The sequence below is a fragment of the Carassius auratus genome, unplaced genomic scaffold, assembly GCF_003368295.1.
Source record: "Carassius auratus strain Wakin unplaced genomic scaffold, ASM336829v1 scaf_tig00022090, whole genome shotgun sequence".
NCBI classification, from domain to species: Eukaryota; Metazoa; Chordata; class Actinopteri; order Cypriniformes; family Cyprinidae; genus Carassius; species Carassius auratus.
In genome coordinates this window covers 46,903-70,390 of record NW_020525164.1, presented here as the reverse complement: position 1 = coordinate 70,390, position 23,488 = coordinate 46,903, and the positions used below count along the sequence as shown (strand labels likewise).

The 23,488-nt window shown below is 36.5% G+C and overlaps 1 protein-coding gene across 1 annotated transcript; it reads left to right on the top strand.

Annotated features, from left to right (window-relative positions):
* Positions 1-5,848: 5,848 nt before the first annotated feature.
* LOC113077288 (carcinoembryonic antigen-related cell adhesion molecule 5-like) lies at positions 5,849-22,994 on the top strand. Its single transcript, XM_026249705.1, has 10 exons — positions 5,849-5,917; positions 6,034-6,077; positions 11,885-11,994; positions 12,608-12,910; positions 13,518-13,841; positions 16,005-16,310; positions 16,391-16,687; positions 16,842-16,934; positions 17,051-17,094; positions 22,884-22,994. Exons 2-10 carry the CDS (start codon positions 6,073-6,075, stop codon positions 22,887-22,889), a joined length of 1,488 nt encoding a protein of 495 aa, XP_026105490.1. The 5' UTR covers positions 5,849-5,917; positions 6,034-6,072; the 3' UTR covers positions 22,890-22,994.
* Positions 22,995-23,488: the final 494 nt, after the last annotated feature.

Genomic DNA, 23,488 nt, shown 5'->3' with positions numbered 1-23,488 from the left:
AGGACAAAGCGGTTGCAATCGAGGGAAAGATGAATGCGGTCAAGTGCAGGGATATCCTGGACAAAAAACCTTCTTCAGAGTGCTCAGGACCTCAGACTGGGCCGAAGGTTCACCTTCCAACAAGACAATGACCCTAAGCACACCGCTAAAATAACGAAGGAGTGGCACAACAACTCCGTGACTGTTCTTGAATGGCCGAGCCAGAGCCCTGACTTAAACCCAGTTGAGCATCTCTGGAGAGACCTGAAAATGGCTGTCCACCAACGTTTACCATCCAACCTGACAGAACTAGAGAGGATCTGTGAGGAGGAATGGCAGAGGATCCCCAAATCCAGGTGTGGAAAATCCTGGTTATTGCATCTTTCCCAAAAAGACTCATGGCTGTATGAGATCAAAAGGGTGCTTCTTCTAAATACTGAGCAAAGGGTCTGAATACTTAGGACCACATGATATTTGTAATATAGTCTTTCTTTTTTAATACATGTGCAAAAATGTCAACAATTCCGTTTTTTTCTGTCAATATGGGGTGCTGTGTGTACATTAATGAGGAAAAAAATTACTTAAATGATTTTAGCAAATGGCTGCAATATAACAAAGAGTGAAAAATGTAAGGGGGTCTGAATAGTTTCCGTACACACTGTGTGTAATGTGTATATATATAATATATATATATATATATATATTAGGGGTGTAACGATACGCGTATTCGTATTGAACCGTTCGGTACGACGCTTTCGGTTCGGTACGCGGTACGTATTATGTATACCGAACGGTTCGTTGGAGTAATTAATTTATATTTGAAAAAAAAAAGAGAGAGAAAGAAATATAATGATATGCGTTTCAACAAGGTAGCCCAATAACCCAAACAACGTAACAGGCAACGCCCCACCTGACACTCCCGAAGAAGAAAAAACACCATCTTATATGTTTATGTTAGGCTACTCAGCAGGCGCTCGCTCACTCAGTACGCGCTGAAGGCTCGTTGCAAAATAGGCCAATGCGTTTAACAGACTAGAAATGAGAAGATCCTCCAATAACCAACAGGTTCTGGTGTTTGGGTGCACCATCCCTTTAGCTATAATGGTGATGGCAAGAGAGTGGTGGATAAAAAAACAACGGTATGTACGCATCTGCAACATGACAGGGTACACCAGCGGGATTACAAAAAAAAAACAAAAAAAAAAAACAGCGGGACATATCTGGGATATATGCGTCAGTACTATCTGGGAAAGACGAAAAAAAGGAGAAACATGCACGCAGCAAACTATCCTGCAGCATTTAGACACTATAGCTTACAGGGAATCCAACCCAAACACCAGACCTGTTGGTTATTTTAGGATCTTATATTCTGGTCTGTTAAATGCATTAGACATTTTGCAAACGAGCCTTCAGCGCGTGCTGAGTGAGCGAGGCGCCTTAGGGGCCGTTCACATATCGTGCCTAAAAACGCATGGGAAACGCTAAGCGCGTCTTTCTCCTCCTTTCCAAAGCGGCTCGGGCAGAAGCGCTCATGAGGCTCTGTCTTTGCTAAAGCAACAATGACGTGCTCTCTCCATGAGACGCGGAAATTTCAGCGAAGGATAAATGGATTTGCCAGCTCTAAAAAATCGCTTGCAGTAGCTCTGCTACTGAATTTATTTCAAAATTGCAATCCATATACAACTATAATCAGCTGTTCCTTCATCTTGGCTGAGCTCTCAACGTTGTTACGGAAAGATGAAGCTGATTGGGTTGTTCTTGTCACATGACCGCGGTGCGCTTGCGGCATTCTTGAAAAGTTGAGATGTTTTTACATTTTGCTGTATCTAAAACGTATCGAACCGAACCGAACCGAACCGTGACATCAAGTGTATCGTATCGAACCGAAACCGTGAATTTTGTGAACCGTTACACCCCTAATATATATATATAATATATATATATATGTGTGTGTGTGTGTGTGTGTGGTGTGTGTATGGACTGATAAAAAGAGAAAATGCTACTGAATTTTGAAAACTTTTGGCTTCATTGAATGTTCAGATTTGTGCAAATTATTGTAAATTACTACAGTTGATTAGATAATGTTTCATTTGCATATTTAAATATAACATTTCAGAAAACTTGTAATACAAAAAAGTTTTTAAACTCTTAAAGTGTGAGATAGCTACTATACAAAACAGAGTATGAAGAAATATAATATTTTACATAAAATTTATTTTATAGTGTTTATAAATTATGAATTAATAGTAAAAAAAAATGGCCATAGTAAAAAATGTTTTAGTGTGTGTCTGTTACTTTGTGTGCTTGTGTGTGTGTGTGTGTGTGTGTTCTTACTTTTATTATTTATTACACATTCATGTAAATAACACAAGTTTTCATGACTGTTTGGTGTGTTAAAGTGGATGAAGCGTATAGTTTAAATCGAACCAGCAAAGTATTTTAACAGTGTTGTAATGTCAGATACATTATATTATCAATGATATATATAATGAGAAGGATGTTTCTGTTTTGTTTCTGCAGGTTGTTCTTTATCAGGGAATGAAGGATCAGTGGAGATCAGCAGATATTCAGGGGATCTGTGTTTCTGTCCTGTTTGGTCAAATGTAACGGCCGTCATGAACCAGATTCAGAGTTCAGATGGAAATTACCAAACTCCAGAGAAATAAAACCTGAACATTAACTCTGCTGAACTCAGTCGACTCTATCAGGGCAGATTTCAGATGTTTGATATAAAGTCAGGAAACCTCTCTCTGCTGATCTCTAACCTGACTGAGGAAGATGAAGGACTGTATTCCTGCTGGAGTAAAGAGAATCAACACAAGAACTTCACACTCACTGTTAAAGGTAAAGAAATAATTAATTATTGCATTCAACAGGATGCTTTGCATAATTTGTTTTTGTATTAAGTTAGAATTAGTTTAATATCATTGAGCTACTATTATAATTTTTATTTCTTTTTCTTTTTTTTTTTTGTTAAAGTAACCTCTCGGTTACATACGTAACATCAGATGACCGATGAATTGGGATATCAGTTTGATAGACCAGTATACTTCGAGTTTAAACTAAATGAGCCAATGCACATTGGCTTGGAATTATTGCATCGAGCTGCAGATGATCACAGCGCGAGTATAAAAAAGCAGCAGGTGCATTGCATACCATACATAACCAAGACGTTCCCTTTCACTCGGTCCCTCTCATCGTCACATCATTGACTGACCAATTGGATAGGTGAAGGGGTAGGTCAACTAGAACCTCTGCGTCCCGCCCACGGACCAGACACGATGTTCTTCAAGGTCTGGATGTGGCTGCCATAGGGTACCCTGTCTCTCAGTTAGTAGATTCTTCCTCAGAGGAATCCACCAGGGCGGAGCTGCTGTGAGAAACACTAGTTCGGGGAACCATGTCCGTGTGGGTCAATACAGAGAAACAAGCAAGACCTGCTCCTCGTCTACCCTCGACCTTGCACAGTGTCAGGCCCACTGGGGAAACACATCCTTGTGCAGGCCAGCTGTGTCACCTGAATGTTCCCTTGGTCAGAGAGTAAAACAGCTGGCAGTAAGAGATCTCATCTTGTCATTTGATGTACGCAACGGTTAGCTGTGTTGTGCATTTGGACCAGCACATGCTTGTCTTTTAAGCACTCTTTGAGATAGTCCAAGCCAAAGCTTACTGCAAACAACTTGTGTGCCAGTGCATATGGGGGCCTGTCCATACATCCGACCCTGCGTGCCCGTTGGAAGTGGCCCCCAGCCGGTGGTGGAGGCCTCCGTGTACACCACAGCACGACCCGGTGAGTGCCATGCTTCCACACCCACCTCTGGACTAGGCCATGAAGCCAGTACTGAAGCGGTCTCATATGCAAAAGCATATGATGTAAAATGCCGTATGATGCGATGTAATGCTGCAGCTGCCATATGCCCCAGGAGCCTCTGAAATAGTTTCAGTGTGACCACCGTCCTGCCCTTGAACAAATTCAAGCAGGTCAACACCAACCCACGCATGTTCCTCTTTGAGGCGTGCTGTCTCTTCAACTGAATGCAATTCCATACCAAGAAAATAGATCCTCTGCATTGGGAAGAGTTTGCTCTTTTCCCAGTTGACCCGAAGACCTGACAGGTTGAGGTGCCGGAGCACTAGGTCCCTGTGCTCGCACAACTGATCTCGAGTCTGTGCTAGTATAAGCCATTTGTCAAGACAGTTGATTATGCGAACACCTTTTATCTGAAGGGAACAAGATCTGCATCTGTGGCTTTCGTGAAGAAACGAGACAGGGACAGCCTCAAGAGCAGGACCTTGTAATGATATCTCCCTCCGATGCAGTGATCGACATCTGGTCATCTGAATTAGTCCAGCAGGATACCAGTTGTACGCTCTTTGAAGAGGGCCCAGCATGTTCTGTTGGCTGCTCAGCTGGATCGGAGGTGGCAGAGGAGACTAACACCAGAAGCTTCCCTGAGCGCACTGAACTCGTAGTCACTTGAAGACACTGTATGGAGCAGAACATTGTTGTCGCTCGGCTCCGAAGTGAAAACCTGGGATGCATTGCACCTGCTGCCTCCTTATACTCACGCTGTGATCAGCTGCAGCTGGATGTAATAATAATAATTGTGTGCCAATGAGCATTGGCTCATTTAGTTTACACTCAAAGTAGATTTTGTTTTTGTGTGTTTTATTTTAAGGTGTTACCCCCCCCAAAAAAAAATCCCCAAAAACTGGATTGTTCAAAGAACTGTCAGAAATAACATTTTAATGATAATTGATTAATGATTAGCAAAACATTGTTTGAACATATTTTTGTCGTTAGGTTAACGATGTAATTTGCACTATTGCAGGTTTTCAGACCAAAGTTCCATGTGTAGAATATCTAAATGGTTAAAAGGGTTAAACTATTCATCCATCCTTCAAAATATTCCTCCATCTGTCTGAATTCAGTACTTCAGTGTGTCCTGCAAAAGAAAAGTATCCATAACACAAAGGTTTCACACTGTTCACAGGATGCACACTGCCAGAGACTGAGCGGGAACCTAAAACCAAGTACAAGGGTGACTCTGTGCTTCTGTCCTGCTCATGTAAAGACCCAAACACCAATCCTAAGCACTTCAGATGGACCCATGTAGAGTCCAGTGGGACTGAAGTGTCCAGTCAAACTCTGCGGTATAAAGACAGAGTCCACACGTTTCACAAGACGACTCCATCAAATCTGTCTCTGTTGATCTCCAACCTGACTGAAGATGACCAGGGCACTTACAGATGCACAGTTAACAACAAAACATCCGCTGACACCAGACTCATCGTTAAAGGTGAAACTCTTAATCAACTCAATGATTCAAGTTCAGTGTGTTTTAGTCAGTGTTTCTTGAGTCTCTCCGTCATCCTGCAGGCTGTGTTTTATCCAAACATCACATCACCAAGAGCTCACATCCAGGAGGATCCGTGATTCTTCCATGTTCCTGTGAAGATCCCAAAACCAGACCGGAGCACTTTGAATGGAAGCGAGCAGCTGTGAATGAGACGCTGGTTTCAGACGCTGAGGAGATCAACGGCCGATTCCAGACCATCAGAGATTCTCCTCATAATCTCTTCTTACGCATCTCAAACCTGACCGAGACTGACCGAGGACTGTATGTGTGCTCAGTCAATGGCAAACAATCCAGACACGTCAATCTCACTCTTACAGGTGAAAACACCTCAGATTAGTTCAGATGAGACTGAAATGATTTCAGTGATACATGACTCTCTTTGAGCTTGACAGTGTTACATTGAGACATTGCTGTTAACATAAATGAGGACATTCGTGATCGTGAACTGAATTTTTTCCGTGTGTTCTCAGATTCTGCTGTTATAAATCCTCTCGATTATCAGTACTATCTGATATTTCTGATCTGTCTGATGCTGCTGCTGGCGACTGGATGCATCTACCGGAGATTTAACCAAAGAGGTTTGAACACACACACTGGACTGTGAGAAACATCAGCTGTGCTTTAGATTGCACTGATGGCTGTTCAAGATGAAGCAAACCTAGAATGAATATCTGGAGTTGTTCTTATTTTACAGCAAGGAAACAAAGGAGAGGAAGCCGACTGATCCAGAGCGATGAGGTAAACTATTCATTGAACATATGTATAAACATATCATGAGTGAGAGAGTTCAACATGTGTGTGTGTGTGTGTGTGTGTGTGTGATCTCTGCAGGATGACACGTACACAACTTTAGTCTACAGTTCATCTTAGAGACAAAACATCCTCGCAGATGAACACAAACACTGAAGAGTGTGCAGAAAGATAAAAACACACATATTTTCAACACACACAGTGACCAACAACGTTTTATTTTCTGTGGCAAAAAATAGTTTCTCTTAAACTTTCCCTTTGTCTATACACATTTTCTATCATTTTCACTCCCACTTACTCTAGCTGTATAATAAAAGAATTATATTTTCTAATTCTTAACCGTACTTGGTAATTACTAAATTGTGTCTTCATGACCATGTAAAATTGCATTGTGAAGACATTTTAGTAATGTTTATTCAGTTATATATTTGCATGAATAAGATACTATTATAGTTTTTATTGATATTTTGAATGTTTGAATTTTTATATGTTGTTTATGGTTTTTCTTGTGGTTTTGCTATTATTGTTATTAATAGCAGTATTTTTTTAAATATCTAAAATAAATATATTTTTTAATATTTATTAGTTATTAGTTTTAGTTGTTTTGGTACTTCAGTATAGCTAAATGAAAATGATAAATGCTATTTTATTTCTCTCTGAAATAAAATAAGTTATAATGTAGGTTTTTCACATTTTGATTGTTGAAATTTACTTTTTTGTAAAATATGTTTTTATTTTTAGCTGATTATATTGCATATAATATATAATATATAAGTATATAATATATAATCGTAATGAAAAGATAAACCGAAACATTATTTTTAAAATGTCATTTTGTTGTAGTATTTGGTATTAAACTAATATAATTAAGCATTGTCAAGTCAAGTCTGTTTTATTGTCAATTCTTCCACATGTACAGTACATACATACAGAGAATCGAAATTGTGTAACTTTCAAACCCTTGGTGCATACAAATAACACTATACACTAACAGTAGACATAATACAGATGAATACAGTTTAAAAATATATCAAATACAACCAGTAACACTTTATAATAACTGCATGCTATGAATCATTAGTTAAGCATCAGTAAATAGTTAATTCATCATTTATAAAGCATTGTACCAACATTAATAGACATTAGTAAGCAGTTTATAAACACAGCTATAAATGCTTTATTCTTCATTAATAAGCATGTATATAACAAGCTTAATACATAGTTTCATAATTAATGATCAATTTATCATTTCTAAATTAAGCATTATAATATTTACATATCAGTTAGTAAGGAGTTGTCAGTGGTTCAAGAGCTCATTTGGACAGTATAAGTAAGTGATTAATAAACTATTTGAATGTACATTTATACATCTTATTATTCAGGCATATAGTAACAAGTACTCAGTGTGTTAATAAAGGCTTTATTAACGCTTATTCCTACTCTAATTCATGATTAATTTAGGTAGCTATAAAACATTTACCAGTTTGTCAGTTAACTATTTTTGTGAGCTCATCTAAAGTGAGGACTATTTATGCCTCATAAAACAGATACAAGTTAGATTTAAAGGCTCAGTTATCTTCCGAACTGAAATAAAAAACACAGAGGGATGCAGAGAATAGAAATATTTATTTTCACAAATAAATTACACTGTACAACTGTACACTAATATCCATATATGAAACATTGTCATTTTATAACAAGATTCCATATAGGCCCTATCTGTGTGTTATTGTAGTCTATGTGTAACAGATTTTTCGACATATTATGCCATAGATAAGCCAATAGATATCTGATGTGGTATCCTATATTTATTCAAAAAACACATCAGTGCATGTTTATATAACGAAATATAAAAGATAGTCATGTACTTACAAAAGTAACATAAAAATATACACACATTTTTTTGTACATAGCTTGTTTATTAAAGTTGTATATATAAAAAACTACCCTATATACAAACCTTAGGCTATAATATACTAAGTAGCCTACATTGTTTATAATACCATATATAAATTGCTACTAATAACATGGGAAGTTATATCAGAAAGATATTACTAGACTATATACATCTTGGGTAGCCTATTGAATATGAATTATTATATCTTCTTCTCTCCATATTTACGTATGTACATAAATATTTCACATTTTTCATTTTCGTGGATATAAATAGCCTAAGCCTATTTGACAAATATTTTAGACAAGGAAATATCTCCAGATTGATGTGTTTTAATAGTAAGTGTTTTAAAGTATTTTATAACACGATTCATATTAAAATGTTTTGTTGTTTATATATATATATTTTTTTTAATCGAGTTCAAAAAGACCGTTGGAGCAGTTTCGCTGCGCGCCTTTTTTTTGCGAGGAATAAACAAAGCGCGCATTTTTCTCTCACAACTTTATAAGTTCAAAAGTGAGGTAAAACTCAAGTAAACAATAAATATCATGTGTTTGTGAGTTCATGAAGGTCAGTCTAAAAGGATCAGCTGTATTGGTTGAAATACGGTTATTGTTTCCGTGTGAAGAGAGTGCCATCTGCGGATTAGCTTCTGAATATATACATTATTTCAGAACAGGATGACAGTATTCATCACTTGAAGCTGGAGGCAAAATATAATAGGAAAATGTTTATTTAAAATGTTAAAATTATCCAAAATTAATATCTCTATTATAATTCGTTATTATTATTTTAAAAAACAGGGTATTCGAAATATTTAACCAATGATAAGTATTTAAATGAGTTTGTAAAACTTCGTAACGCCATTGGATCCTCAAGCTCTTGCGAAATCTCGTCACTTCACGCGCCTCCACTCAGATTGACGCGTGCGCACAGCTGGAGGAGACAGATCTCCGCTTATCCACAAAGCAAGGGTAAACAAATAACTGTTTGAATAGTAGCATTTTATTTACTCAAACACTATGTCTGTTTAGGCTATTGTTTTGTGTGTGCTTGAAGACTGGAGAAGTAGATTTATTGCCATCTAGCCAAAATACTTTTGTAAGTTTTAAATATCCTGCTGTGCAAGTGCTTAAAGAGCCACACAGATGGGAAATCAAAAATTACCTGTATTACAGTGTATGATGTAGCTGTCCATCAGTGTAAACAATGTGCAAAGTAATTAAACCAAAAAGTACACGATTTATAAAGTTATTGGCTTCTAAAGTAAGGAGTCGACTCTGAATCGCTGAAACTAGTCGTTATAACACACACATATATATATATATATATATATATATATATATATATATATATATATATATATATATATATATATATATAGATTTCAAATCTTTTGCCCATCTCTATCACTAGAACACTTTGCATACCGTCTTGGGAGAAACAAAACTCTGACTTTGTTTTCTCCCAAGCGTCTTATCAGTCATTAAAATGAAGTGTAACAAGTGCTGCTAACAGATATTCTGTGATAAAGTAATCCATATGAAAACAACGCCATGTCTGTTTTTCACGTCTCCCTTCATTATATCTAATGTGACCACGCCCCCGCGCTGAACGCGCTATTCAGATTCAAACTGAAGCGCGCGGCTTGAATACACACACACAGAAGAAAAAGCAGCGAGACTGTTCAAGTTTTTTATTTTACTTTTGCTTCGTGGTGAGAGGAATAAGACATAATTCACCCCAAAAAGATGCTAATGCATTGTTTAGAGTGAAGTTGTGTGCAGAACAACCAATCAAAACTATGTTAGTTGACCAATCAGAACACAGGAGCGCGCGAGTGCCAAATGACTTAAAATACTTAAAAGGTGTTCCAATTATACATTTTTGTTATAATGCAACAATTACCTGATTAGTCAAGTGACAGTTCTGTCAGCTGTCACGATCGAAATGTGAGTCTTGTATTGCAGCGCACGCAGGTCGCTTTAGTACAGACAATAATGTTGCAATAATGCAATTAACAGGTGATTTCCATAATATATGAAACGATTTTGAGTTTTTTTTTCCTGCAGTGGATTTTCAGAAGGCTCGTGAGTGGAATAAACATGAGGGTCTTCATGCACTGTGACACAGTGACATCTCTGAGTTTCTGAGTCAGAGCGAGATCTGCTGTGGTCTGGTTGATTTGGGCTATACGTCTGCATGTGAACTGAACCGATGTGGTTTTGTTTTGGTTTTGGGTAAATGGACCGCCAGTATATGAAAATTGATCTATTTTGATCAATTTCATTAGTGCATCGCTAATGAAAAGCGTGCTCCGAGAGAGTTCGAAGACTGGGTTCGAATGACAGATTTAATCTAATAGTTTGTGTTGATTTATTTTATAATTCAAATCTATGTTAAATTAATGCAGGAATTTCCCTCATTAGAAACTAGAAAGCTATGAGAATTATTAAAACCATGCGATATAGCTACACCCAGAAATTTAGGACCTGATTAAATATAACTCTTTTACACAGAGATTTGAAAAATAAAATTCAACAACTTTTTCAAAAAGTTTTTAGTCCTGGAAATTGTTGTTTTAAAATCGCATGACATTCCCATGCATTTCCACGCTCTTAAAATCACTTAAACTGGTCCAGCAATGTGTCTGCGCGAGTGTTCCGTTACCTCTTCCTCCTGTAATCACATCCGGATCCGTTACCCCGCTTTGTTCCCGGACCTCGCAATTTACAAATAATTTACTGGTTTAGACTAAATAAATACAGCACTGTTTCTGTTCTTCAAATACTCTAGAAGTGAGATGCAGAGAATTTACCCACTCTTCTGCATATATCTGACACGTATCCTAAATACCTGGGATTATCACATGACAGGAAGTGACGTCATCAATGTGAGTGTCTCCACACCTGTACAAGTTAAAAACGAAAACAGTGGCACCAAACAATGATATGACCCAATGGAGAGAAAATCAGACCTAAACACACATTGATCGCAGTCATTCTAGAGATAGATCATGAAAAAAACGCTGAAGTCATTCTGTCACACTATTGAAAGCTTGTATTAAAGGTGCATAATCATATCTAACTCTAGGAACAAAATAAAGGTTTCATCTGTTGGCCACTAGAGAAACTCATACACTCCTGCTTTAGGAGCCCTTTGTACTTCATTTAACAGCTCCATGAAATCAGTTTGTGGATTCTCTGAAGAAACAAGAAGCAAGCTATTCGTTTTGCTTTATTTTAGATTAATGGTGTGTTTCAAGATTATGATACATTTGCAAAAACAATGGCACCGTTTGCTACTCAGATGTACATTGATCCCATATTTCTGACTTAAATGATGCATTTACATTTAAAAGTACATTTTTAAAAGATAATTTTATACAAAGCAACTTACAGTACAGTGCATTCAAAATACACACGTGCTACAAAATAATAAGTCCGTGCAATTAATTAATTTTCCACATAGCACACATGTGATTTAGTTTTGCATGTTTGAGCTTCTTTACAAACCTGTTATCCAACAAAGATTTTTGGCATTTTTGTTTTCAGTTTTGTATATTATAGTCAAATATTGTTATTACAGTAGTACTTTCTTATTTTGTTTAATGTGTTTATTTAGTAATGATAATCAATGTACTTATTGTTAGTTATATTGATATATAAAAACAAAATGTTTGGCCAAATTGTGCAGCTCTACAAACAAGCGCTGTAGTATTTTTTGGGCATTTTTGACAAATAAAGAAAATGTTTGTCTGAAAAGCTGTTTCTGAGTGTATGTATCCTGTTCTATGTGCACTGCCTCTTTCTCCGGTCAGCATTTTAACAGAGAGCCACAGCTTCTCAGGATGTGGTGATGGAATTAATATAAATATCTCTTTTACTTCTTCTTTTTTTAGAGATGAAACATCAACTGTCCTTCAGAGGAAGAAGAGACGGAGAGACATGGCTTCAGACGTGATGTGCTTGTGTGTTGTTCTGCTCTTCTCTGGACTTCAGTTCACAACAGGTACGACTGAACAACAGAACGAGAGAGACTTATTGTCAGTGACAATTTGAGTTATATTTATGTATGCAAGTAGATTGTTGAACTGTTAAACAATTGAAATATGCTCTTGTTTTAATCATAAACTTATTTAATTTTGATCAGTTTCACAAAAAAAACCCTTTTTTAAGTATTTTTACTCCTTTTGTATTTGTATAATTTGCACTGGAATACAAGACAAAAGTACAGATTAACAACAGCACTTTTCGATCCATATTTCCACTTAAGCTGTTTTCAAGTAAAATGTATTAAAAATGAATGGAGATCAGTTGAAAGTCGTATTTTCAGACACAACTAATTGTGTTCCAGGATACAGGCCAGAAAACAATCCGTTGCAATACCACTTGATTAAAAACACATAAAAAGTGGCAGTTTGCAGATAACACCGAATCATGTCCACAAATACTGTATTTTCAACGTCTGAGTACAAACACAGCATTAGACATTTACATTTAGAGCACACATTGACATTTGTGGTTTAAGAATATTCAGATATTTGTTCTGTAAAAAACGAGATGATGATCATATTTGCACAGAGAAATACAGATGTTTCAGCAGATGTTTTGTGTTTTTGTAGGCTGTGCAGTAGTGTTACCACACATCATGTGTTCTCCAGGAGAGTCTGTGCTGCTGCCCTGCAGGGATATAAACTCACATCTCACTGAAGTCCAGTGGTGGATTGGTGATTCTCAGACCCACACTCTTCATTACTCAGTGTCTCCTCTGGACGCTATTAAGGGTCAGCGATACAAAGACAGAGTTCAGATTCAGGGGAATCTCTCGCTGTCCATCACTCGACTCAATGTAGACGACACAGGAATGTACTTGTGTAAAACAACAGGGACTGACAAAATGAGCAATGTTTATCTAATTGTTGAAGGTGAGGAATGTTAGATTTCATAATAATACAAACCAAACATAAGACACTTAAGACGAGACCTCACAAACTTTTATTGGTCACTTTTGAGATTTTGGGTTATTTGGCTTTTCATAAGTGTTGTTTCAAACGAATGGAGAGAAAACATTAAAAAAGTGTTTCTTCTTCTAAGTGTTGATTTTATTGTACTTTATCTATTTGTGAGTAGATTTCAACTCCAATCCATTTCTCCAGTAGGATTATATATTGTTTGCGTGTGTGTGTTTGTGTGTGTGTGTATATATATATATATATATTTATATATATATATATATATATATATATATATATATATATATATATATATATATATATATATATATATATATAGTTAATTAGATAATGCTTCATTTGCATATTTAAATATAACATTTCAGAAAACTTGTAATACAAAAAAGTTTTTTAATTCTTACTGTCAGTCAACTGGGAAAGTGTGAGATACTTTACAAAACAGAGTATTTAAGAAAATAATATTTTACATAAAACATTTATTTTATAGGGTTTATAATTATAAATTATTAGAAAAGGCCTAAGGTTTTAGTAACAAAATATTTCTGATTTGTGTCTGCAGGTTGTTCTTTATCAGGGAATGAAGGATCAGTGGAGATCAGCAGATATTCAGGGGAATCTGTGTTTCTGTCCTGTTTGGTCAAATGTAACGGCCGTCATGAACCAGATTCAGAGTTCAAATGGAAATTACCAAACTCCAGAGAAATAAACCTGAACATTAACTCTGCTGAACTCAGTCGACTCTATCAGGGCAGATTTCAGATGTTTGATATAAAGTCAGGAAACCTCTCTCTGCTGATCTCTAACCTGACTGAGGAAGATGAAGGACTGTATTCCTGCTGGAGTAAAGAGAATCAACACAAGAGCTTCAGACTCACTGTTAAAGGTAAAGAAATAATTAATTATTGCATTCAAATAATTTTGCTTGCAACAAGATGCTGTGCATAATTTGTTTTTGTATTAAGTTAGAATTAGTTTAATATCATTGAGCTACTATTATCATTTTTATTTCTTTTTCTTTTTTTTTTTGTTAAAGTAACCTCTCGGTTATGTAACATCAGATGACCGATGAATTGGGATATCAGTTTGATAGACCAGTATACTTCGAGTTTAAACTAAATGAGCCAATGCACATTGGCTTGGAATTATTGCATCGAGCTGCAGATGATCACAGCGCGAGTATAAAAAAGCAGCAGGTGCATTGCATACCATACATAACCAAGACGTTCCCTTTCAGTCGGTCCCTCTCATCGTCACATCATTGACTGACCAATTGGGATAGGTGAAGGGGTAGGTCAACTAGAACCTCTGCGTCCCGCCCACGGACCAGACATGAAGTTTCTTCAAGGTCTGGATGTGGCTGCCATAGGGTACCCTGTCTCTCAGTTAGTAGATTCTTCCTCAGAGGAATCCACCAGGGCGGAGCTGCTGTGAGAAACACTAGTTCGGGGAACCATGTCCGTGTGGGTCAATACGGAGAAACAAGCAAGACCTGCTCCTCGTCTACCCTCGACCTTGCACAGTGTCAGGCCCACTGGGGAAACACATCCTTGTGCAGGCCAGCTGTGTCACCTGAATGTTCCCTTGGTCAGAGAGTAAAACAGCTGGCAGTAAGAGATCTCATCTTGTCATTTGATGTACGCAACGGTTAGCTGTGTTGTCCATTTGGACCAGCACATGCTTGTCTTTTAAGCACTCTTTGAGATAGTCCAAGCCAAAGCTTACTGCAAACAACTTGTGTGCCAGTGCATATGGGGGCCTGTCCATACATCCGACCCTGCGTGCCCGTTGGAAGTGGCCCCCAGCCGGTGGTGGAGGCCTCCGTGTACACCACAGCATGACCCGGTGAGTGCCATGCTTCCACACCCACCTCTGGACTAGGCCATGAAGCCAGTACTGAAGCGGTCTCATATGCAAAAGCATATGATGTAAATGCCGTATGATGCGATGTAATGCTGCAGCTGCCATATGCCCCAGGAGCCTCTGAAATAGTTTCAGTGTAACCGCCGTCCTGCCCTTGAACAAATTCAAGCAGGTCAACACCAACCCACGCATGTTCCTCTTTGAGGCGTGCTGTCTGTTCAACTGAATGCAATTCCATACCAAGAAAATAGATCCTCTGCATTGGGAAGAGTTTGCTCTTTTCCCAGTTGACCCGAAGACCTGACAGGTTGAGGTGCCGGAGCTCTAGGTCCCTGTGCTCACCTAACTGATCTCGAGTCTGTGCTAGTATACGCCATTTGTCAAGACAGTTGATTATGCGAACACCCTTTTATCTGAAGGGAACAAGATCTGCATCTGTGGCTTTCGTGAAGAAACGAGACAGGGACAGCCTCAAGGGCAGGACCTTGTAATGATATCGCCCTCCGATGCAGTGATCGACATCTGGTCATCTGAATTAGTCCAGCAGGATACCAGTTGTACGCTCTTTGAAGAGGGCCCAGCATGTTCTGTTGGCTGCTCAGCTGGATCGGAGATGCCAGAGGAGACTAACACCAGAAGCTTCCATGAGCGCACTGAACTCGTAGTCACTTGAAGACACTGTATGGAGCAGAACATTGTTGTCGCTCGGCTCCGAAGTGAAAACCTGGGATGCATTGCACCTGCTGCCTCCTTATACTCACGCTGTGATCAGCTGCAGCTGGATGTAATAATAATAATTGTGTGCCAATGAGCATCGGCTCATTTAGTTTACACTCAAAGTAGATTTTGTTTTTGTGTGTTTTATTTTAAGGTGTTACCCCCCCCAAAAAAAAATCCCCAAAAACTGGATTGTTCAAAGAACTGTCAGAAATAACATTTTAATGATAATTGATTAATGATTAGCAAAACATTGTTTGAACATATTTTTGTCGTTAGGTTAACGATGTAATTTGCACTATTGCAGGTTTTCAGACCAAAGTTCCATGTGTAGAATATCTAAATGGTTAAAAGGGTTAAACTATTCATCCATCCTGCAAAATATTCCTCCATCTGTCTGAATTCAGTACTTCAGTGTGTCCTGCAAAAGAAAAGTATCCGTAACACAAAGGTTTCACACTGTTCACAGGATGCACACTGCCAGAGACTGAGCGGGAACCTAAAACCAAGTACACGGGTGACTCTGTGCTTCTGTCCTGCTCATGTAAAGACCCAAAGACCAATCCTAAGCACTTCAGATGGACCCATGTAGAGTCCAGTGGGACTGAAGTGTCCAGCCAAACTCTGCGGTATAAAGACAGAGTCCACACGTTTCACAAGACGACTCCATCAAATCTGTCTCTGTTGATCTCCAACCTGACCGAAGATGACCAGGGCACCTACAGATGCACAGTTAACAACAAAACATCCGCTGACACCAGACTCATCGTTAAAGGTGAAACTCTTAATCAACTCAATGATTCAAGTTCAGTGTGTTTTAGTCAGTGTTTCTTGAGTCTCTTTATCTTCCTGCAGGCTGTGTTTTATCCAAACATCACATCACCAAGAGCTCACATCCAGGAGGATCCGTGATTCTTCCATGTTCCTGTGAAGATCCCAAAACCAGACCGGAGCACTTTGAATGGAAGCGAGCAGCTGTGAATGAGACGCTGGTTTCAGACGCTGAGGAGATCAACGGACGATTCCAGACCATCAGAGATTCTCCTCATAATCTCTTCTTACGCATCTCAAACCTGACCGAGACTGACCGAGGACTGTATGTGTGCTCAGTCAACGGCAAACAATCCAGACACGTCAATCTCACTCTTACAGGTGAAAACACCTCAGATTAGTTCAGATGAGACTGAAATGATTTCAGTGATACATGACTCTCTTTGAGCTTGACAGTGTTACATTGAGACAATGCTGTTAACATAAATGAGGACATTCGTGATCGTGAACTGAATTTTTTCCCGTGTGTTCTCAGATCCTCTCGATTATCTGTACTATCTGATATTTCTGATCTGTCTGATGCTGCTGCTGGCGACTGGATGCATCTACCGGAGATTTAACCAAAGAGGTTTGAACACACACACTGGACTGTGAGAAACATCAGCTGTGCTTTAGATTGCACTGATGGCTGTTCAAGATGAAGCAAACCTAGAATAAATATCTGGAGTTGTTCTTATTTTACAGCAAGGAAACAAAGGAGAGGAAGCCGACTGATCCAGAGCGATGAGGTAAACTATTCATTGAACATATGTATAACCATATCATGAGTGAGAGAGTTTAACATGTGTGTGTGTGTGTGTGTGTGTGTGTGTGTGTGTGTGTGTGTGTGTGTGTGTGTGTGTGTGTGTGTGTGTGTGTGTGTGTGTGTGTGTGATCTCTGCAGGATGACACGTACACAACTTTAGTCTACAGTTCATCTTAGAGACAAAACATCCTCGCAGATGGACACAAACACTGAAGAGTGTGCAGAAAGATAAAAACACACACATTTTCAACACACACAGTGACCAACAACGTTTTATTTTCTGTGGCAAAAAATAGTTTCTCTTAAACTTTCCCTTTGTCTATACACATTTTCTATCATTTTCACTCCCACTTACTCTTGTTGTATTATAAATGAATTATATTTTCTAATTCTTAACCGTACTTGGTAATTACTAAATTGTGTCTTCATGACCATGTAAAATTGCATTGTGAAGACATTTTAGTAATGTTTATTCAGTTATATATTTGCATGAATAAGATACTATTATAGTTTTTATTGATATTTTGAATGTTTGAATTTTTATATGTTGTTTATGGTTTTTCTTGTGGTTTTGCTATTATTGTTATTAATAGCAGTATTTTTTAAATATCTAAAATAAATATATTTTTAAATATTTATTAGTTATTAGTTTTAGTTGTTTTGGTACTTCAGTATAGCTAAATGAAAATGATAAATGCTATTTTATTTCTCTCTGAAATAAAATAAGTTATAATGTAGGTTTTTCACATTTTGATTGTTGAAATTTACTTTTTTGTAAAATATTGTTTTTATTTTTAGCTGATTATATTGCATATAATATATAATCTATAAGTATATAATATATAATCGTAATGAAAAGATAAACCGAAACATTATTTTTAAAATGTCATTTTGTTGTAGTATTTGGTATTAAACTAATATAATTAAGCATTGTCAAGTCAAGTCTGTTTTATTGTCAATTCTTCCACATGTACACTACATACATACAGAGAATCGAAATTGTGTTACTTTCAAACCCTTGGTGCATACAAATAACATTAAACACTAACAGTAGACATAATACAGATGAATACAGTTTAAAAATATATCAAATACAAACAGTAACACTTTATAATAACTGCATGCTATGAATCATTAGTTAAGCATCAGTAAATAGTTAATTCATCATTTATAAAGCATTGTACCAACATTAATAGACATTAGTAAGCAGTTTATAAACACAGCTATAAATGCTTTATTCTTCATTAATAAGCATGTATATAACAAGCTCAATACATAGTTTCATAATTAATGATCAATTTATCATTTCTAAATTAAGCATTATAATATCTCCGGTGTCAGTGGTTCAAGAGATCATTTGGACAGTGTAAGTAAGTGATTAATAAACTATTTGAATGTACATTTATACATCTTATTATTCAGGCATATAGTAACAAGTACTCAGTGTGTTAATAAAGGCTTTATTAACACTTATTCCTACTCTAATTCATGATTAATTTAGGTAGCTATAAAACATTTACCAGTTTGTCAGTTAACTATTTTTGTGAGCTCATCTAAAGTGAGGACTATTTATGCCTCATAAAACAGATACAAGTTAGATTTAAAGGCTCAGTTATCTTCCGAACTGAAATAAAAAACACAGAGGGATGCAGAGAATAGAAATATTAATTTTCACAAATAAATTACAATGTACAACTGTACACTAATATCCATATATGAAACATTGTCATTTTATAACAAGATTCCATATAGGCCCTATCTGTGTGTTATTGTAGTCTATGTGTAACAGATTTTTCGACATATTATGCCATAGATAAGCCAATAGATATCTGATGTGGTATCCTATATTTATTCTAAAAACACATCAGTGCATGTTTATATAACGAAATATAAAAGATAGTCATGTATTTAGAAAAGTAACATAAAAATATACACACATATTTTTTGTACATAGCTTGTTTATTAAAGTTGTATATATAAAAAACTAGCCTATATACAAACCTTAGGCTATAATATACTAAGTAGCCTACATTGTTTATAATACCATATATAAATTGCTACTAATAACATGGTAACTTATATCATAAAGATATTACTAGACTATATACATCTTGGGTAGCCTATTGAATATGAATTATTATATCTTCTTCTCTCCATATTTACGTATGTACATAAATATTTCACATTTTTCATTTTCGTGGATATAAATAGCCTAAGCCTATTTGACAAATATTTTAGACAAGGAAATATCTCCAGATTGATGTGTTTTAATAGTAAGTGTTTTAAAGTATTTTATAACATGATTCATATTAAAATGTTTTGTTGTTTATATTTATTATTTTTTTAATCGAGTTCAAAAAGATCGTTGGAGCAGAGTTTCGCTGCGCGCCTTTTTTTTTGCGAGGAATAAAAAAAGCGCTTTTTTATCTCACAACTTTATACGTTCAAAAGTGAGGTAAAAACTCAAGTAAACAATAAATATCATGTGTTTGTGAGTTCATGAAGGTGAGTCTAAAAGTATCAGCTGTATTGGTTGAAAATACGGTTATTGTTTCCGTGTGAAGAGAGTGCCATCTGCGGATTAGCTTCTGAATATATAAATTATTTCAGAACAGGATGACAGTATTCATCACTTGAAGCTGGAGGCAAAATATAATAGGAAAATGTTTATTTAAAATGTTACAATTATCCAAAATTAATATCTCTATTATAATTCGTTATTATTATTTTAAAACACAGGGTATTCGAAATATTTAACCAATGATAAGTATTTAAATGAATTTGTAAAACTTCGTAACGCCATTGGATCCTCAAGCTCTTGCGAAATCTCGTCACTTCACGCGCCTCCACTCAGATTGACGCGCGCGCACAGCTGGAGGAGACAGATCTCCGCTTATCCACAAAGCAAGGGTAAACAAATAACTGTTTGAATAGTAGCATTTTATTTACTCAAACACTATGTCTGTTTAGGCTATTGTTTTGTGTGTGCTTGAAGACTGGAGAAGTAGATTTATTGCCATCTAGCCAAAATACTTTTGTACGTTTTAAATATCCTGCTGTGCAAGTGCTTAAAGAGCCACACAGATGGGAAATCAAAAATTACCTGTATTACAGTGTATGATGTAGCTGTCCATCAGTGTAAACAATGTGCAAAGTAATTAAACCAAAAAGTACACGATTTATAAAGTTATTGGCTTCTAAAGTAAGGAGTCGACTCTGAATCGCTGAAACTAGTCATTATAAATATATATATATATATATATATATATATATATATATATATATATATATATATATATATATATATATATATATATATATATATATATATATATTTCAAATCTTTTGCCCATCTCTATCACTAGAACACTTTGCATAATAATCTCCGCCTACCATCTTGGGAGAAACAAAACTCTGACCTGCCCCACAACGCGATGCCTGTTTTTCACGTCTCCCTTCATTATATCTAATGTGACCACGCCCCCGCGCTGAACGCTATTCAGATTCAAACTGAAGCGCGCGGCTTGAATACACACACACAGAAGAAAAAGCAGCGAGACTGTTCAAGTTTTTTATTTTACTTTTGCTTCGTGGTGAGAGGAATAAGACACAATTCACCCCAAAAAGATGCTAACGCATTGTTTAGAGTGAAGTTGTGTGCAGAACAACCAATCAAAACTATGTTAGTTGACCAATCAGAACACAGGAGCGCGCGAGTGCCAAATGACTTAAAATACTTAAAAGGTGTTCCAATTATACATTTTTGTTATAATGCAACAATTACCTGATTAGTCAAGTGACAGTTCTGTCAGCTGTCACGATCGAAATGTGAGTCTTGTATTGCAGCGCGGTCGCTTTAGTACAGACAATAATGTTGCAATAATGCAATTAACAGGTGATTTCCATAATATATGAAACGATTTTGAGTTTTTTTTTCCTGCAGTGGATTTTCAGAAGGCTCGTGAGTGGAATAAACATGAGGGTCTTCATGCACTGTGACACAGTGACATCTCTGAGTTTCTGAGTCAGAGCGAGATCTGCTGTGGTCTGGTTGATTTGGGCTATACGTCTGCATGTGAACTGAACCGATGTGGTTTTGTTTTGGTTTTGGGTAAATGGACCGCCAGTATATGAGAATTGATCTATTATGATCAATTTCATTAGTGCATCGCTAATGAAAAGCGTGCTCCGAGAGAGTTCGAAGACTGGGTTCGAATGACAGATTTAATCTAATAGTTTGTGTTGATTTATTTTATAATTCAAATCTATGTTAAATTAATGCAGGAATTTCCCTCATTAGAAACTTGAAAGCTCCGAGAATTATTAAAACCATGCGATATAGCTACACCCAGAAATTTAGGACCTGATTAAATATAACTCTTTTACACAGAGATTTGAAAAATACAATTCAACAACTTTTTCAAAAAGTTTTTAGTCCTGGAAATTGTTGTTTTAAAATCGCATGGCATTCCCATGCATTTCCACGCTCTTAAAATCATTTAAACTGGTCCAGCAATGTGTCTGCGCGAGTGTTCCGTTACCTCTTCCTCCTGTAATCACATCCGGATCCGTTACCCCCCGCTTTGTTCCCGGACCTCGCAATTTACAAATTAAGCACTGGTTTAGACTAAATAAATACAGCACTGTTTCTGTTCTTCAAACACTCTAGAAGTGAGATGCAGAGAATTTACCCACTCTTCTGCGTATATCTGACACGTATCATAAATACCTGGGATGATCACATGACAGGAAGTGACGTCATCAATGTAAGTGTCTCCACACCTGTACAGGTTAAAAACGAAAACAGTGGCACCAAACAATGATAGTGACCCGACGGAGAGAAAATCAGACCTAAACACACATTGATCGCAGTCATTCTAGAGATAGATCATGAAAAAAACACGCTGAAAGTCATTCTGTCACACTATCGAAAGCTTGTATTAAAGGTGCATAATCATATCTAACTCTAGAGGAACAAAATAAAGGTTTCATCTGTTGGCCACTAGAGAAACTCATACACTCCTGCTTTAGGAGCCCTTTTTACTTCATTTAACAGCTCCATGAAATCAGTTTGTGGATTCTCTGAAGAAACAAGAAGCAAGCTATTCGTTTTGCTTTATTTTAGATTAATGGTATGTTTCAAGATGATACATTTGCAAAAACAATGGCACCGTTTGCTACTCAGATGTACATTGATCCCATATTTCTGACTTAAATGATGCATTTACATTTAAAAGTACATTTTTAAAAGATAATTTTATCCAAAGCAACTTACAATACAGTGCATTCAAAATACATACGTGCTACAAAATAATAAGTCCGTGCAATTCATTAATTTTCCACATAGCACACATGTGATTTAGTTTTGCATGTTTGAGCTTCTTTACAAACCTGTTATCCAACAAAGATTTTTGGCATTTTTGTGTTCAATTTTGTATATTATAGTCAAATATTGTTATTACAGTAGTACTTTCCTATTTTGTTTAATGTGTTTATTTAGTAATGATAATCAATGTACTTATTGTTAGTTATATTGATATATAAAAACAAAATGTTTGGCCAAATTGTGCAGCTCTACAAACAAGCGCTGTAATATTTTTTGGCCATTTTTGACAAATAAAGAAGATGTTTGTCTGAAAAGGTGTTTCTGAGTGTATGTATCCTGTTCTATGTGCACTGCCTCTTTCTCCGGTCAGCATTTTAACAGAGAGCCACAGCTTCTCAGGATGTGGTGATGGCATTAATACCTCTTTTACTTCTTCTTTTTTTTAGAGATGACACATCAACTGTCCTTCAGAGGAAGAAGAGACGGAGAGACATGGCTTCAGACGTGATGTGCTTGTGTGTTGTTCTGCTCTTCTCTGGACTTCAGTTCACAACAGGTACGACTGAACACAGAACGAGAGAGACTTATTGTCGGTGACAATTTGAGTTATATTTATGTATGCAAGTAGATCGTTGAACTGTTAAACAATTGAAATATGCTCTTGTTTTAATCATAAACTCATTTCATTTTGATCAGTTTCACAAAAAAGCTCTTTTTTAAGTATTTTTACTCCTTTTGTATTTGTATAATTTGCACTGGAATACAAGACAAAAGTACAGATTAACAACAGCACTTTTCGATCCATATTTCTACTTAAGCTGTTTTCATGTAAAATGTATTAAAAATGAATGGAGATCAGTTGAAAGTCGTATTTTCAGACACAACTAATTGTGTTCCAGGATACAGGCCAGAAAACAATCCGTTGCAATACCACTTAATTAAAAACACATAAAACGTGGCAGTTTGCTGATAACACCAAATCATGTCCAATACTGTATATCCAACTTCTGAGTACAAACACAGCATTAGACATTTACATTTAGAGCACACA

Bases quoted from the DNA above. Each gene is read 5' to 3' on its own strand.
- LOC113077288 (XM_026249705.1), top strand. The intron at 13,842-16,004 runs GTAAAGAAATAA...CACTGTTCACAG, and splicing joins CTTCAGACTCACTGTTAAAG to GATGCACACTGCCAGAGACT. The intron at 16,688-16,841 runs GTGAAAACACCT...GTGTGTTCTCAG, and splicing joins CGTCAATCTCACTCTTACAG to ATCCTCTCGATTATCTGTAC.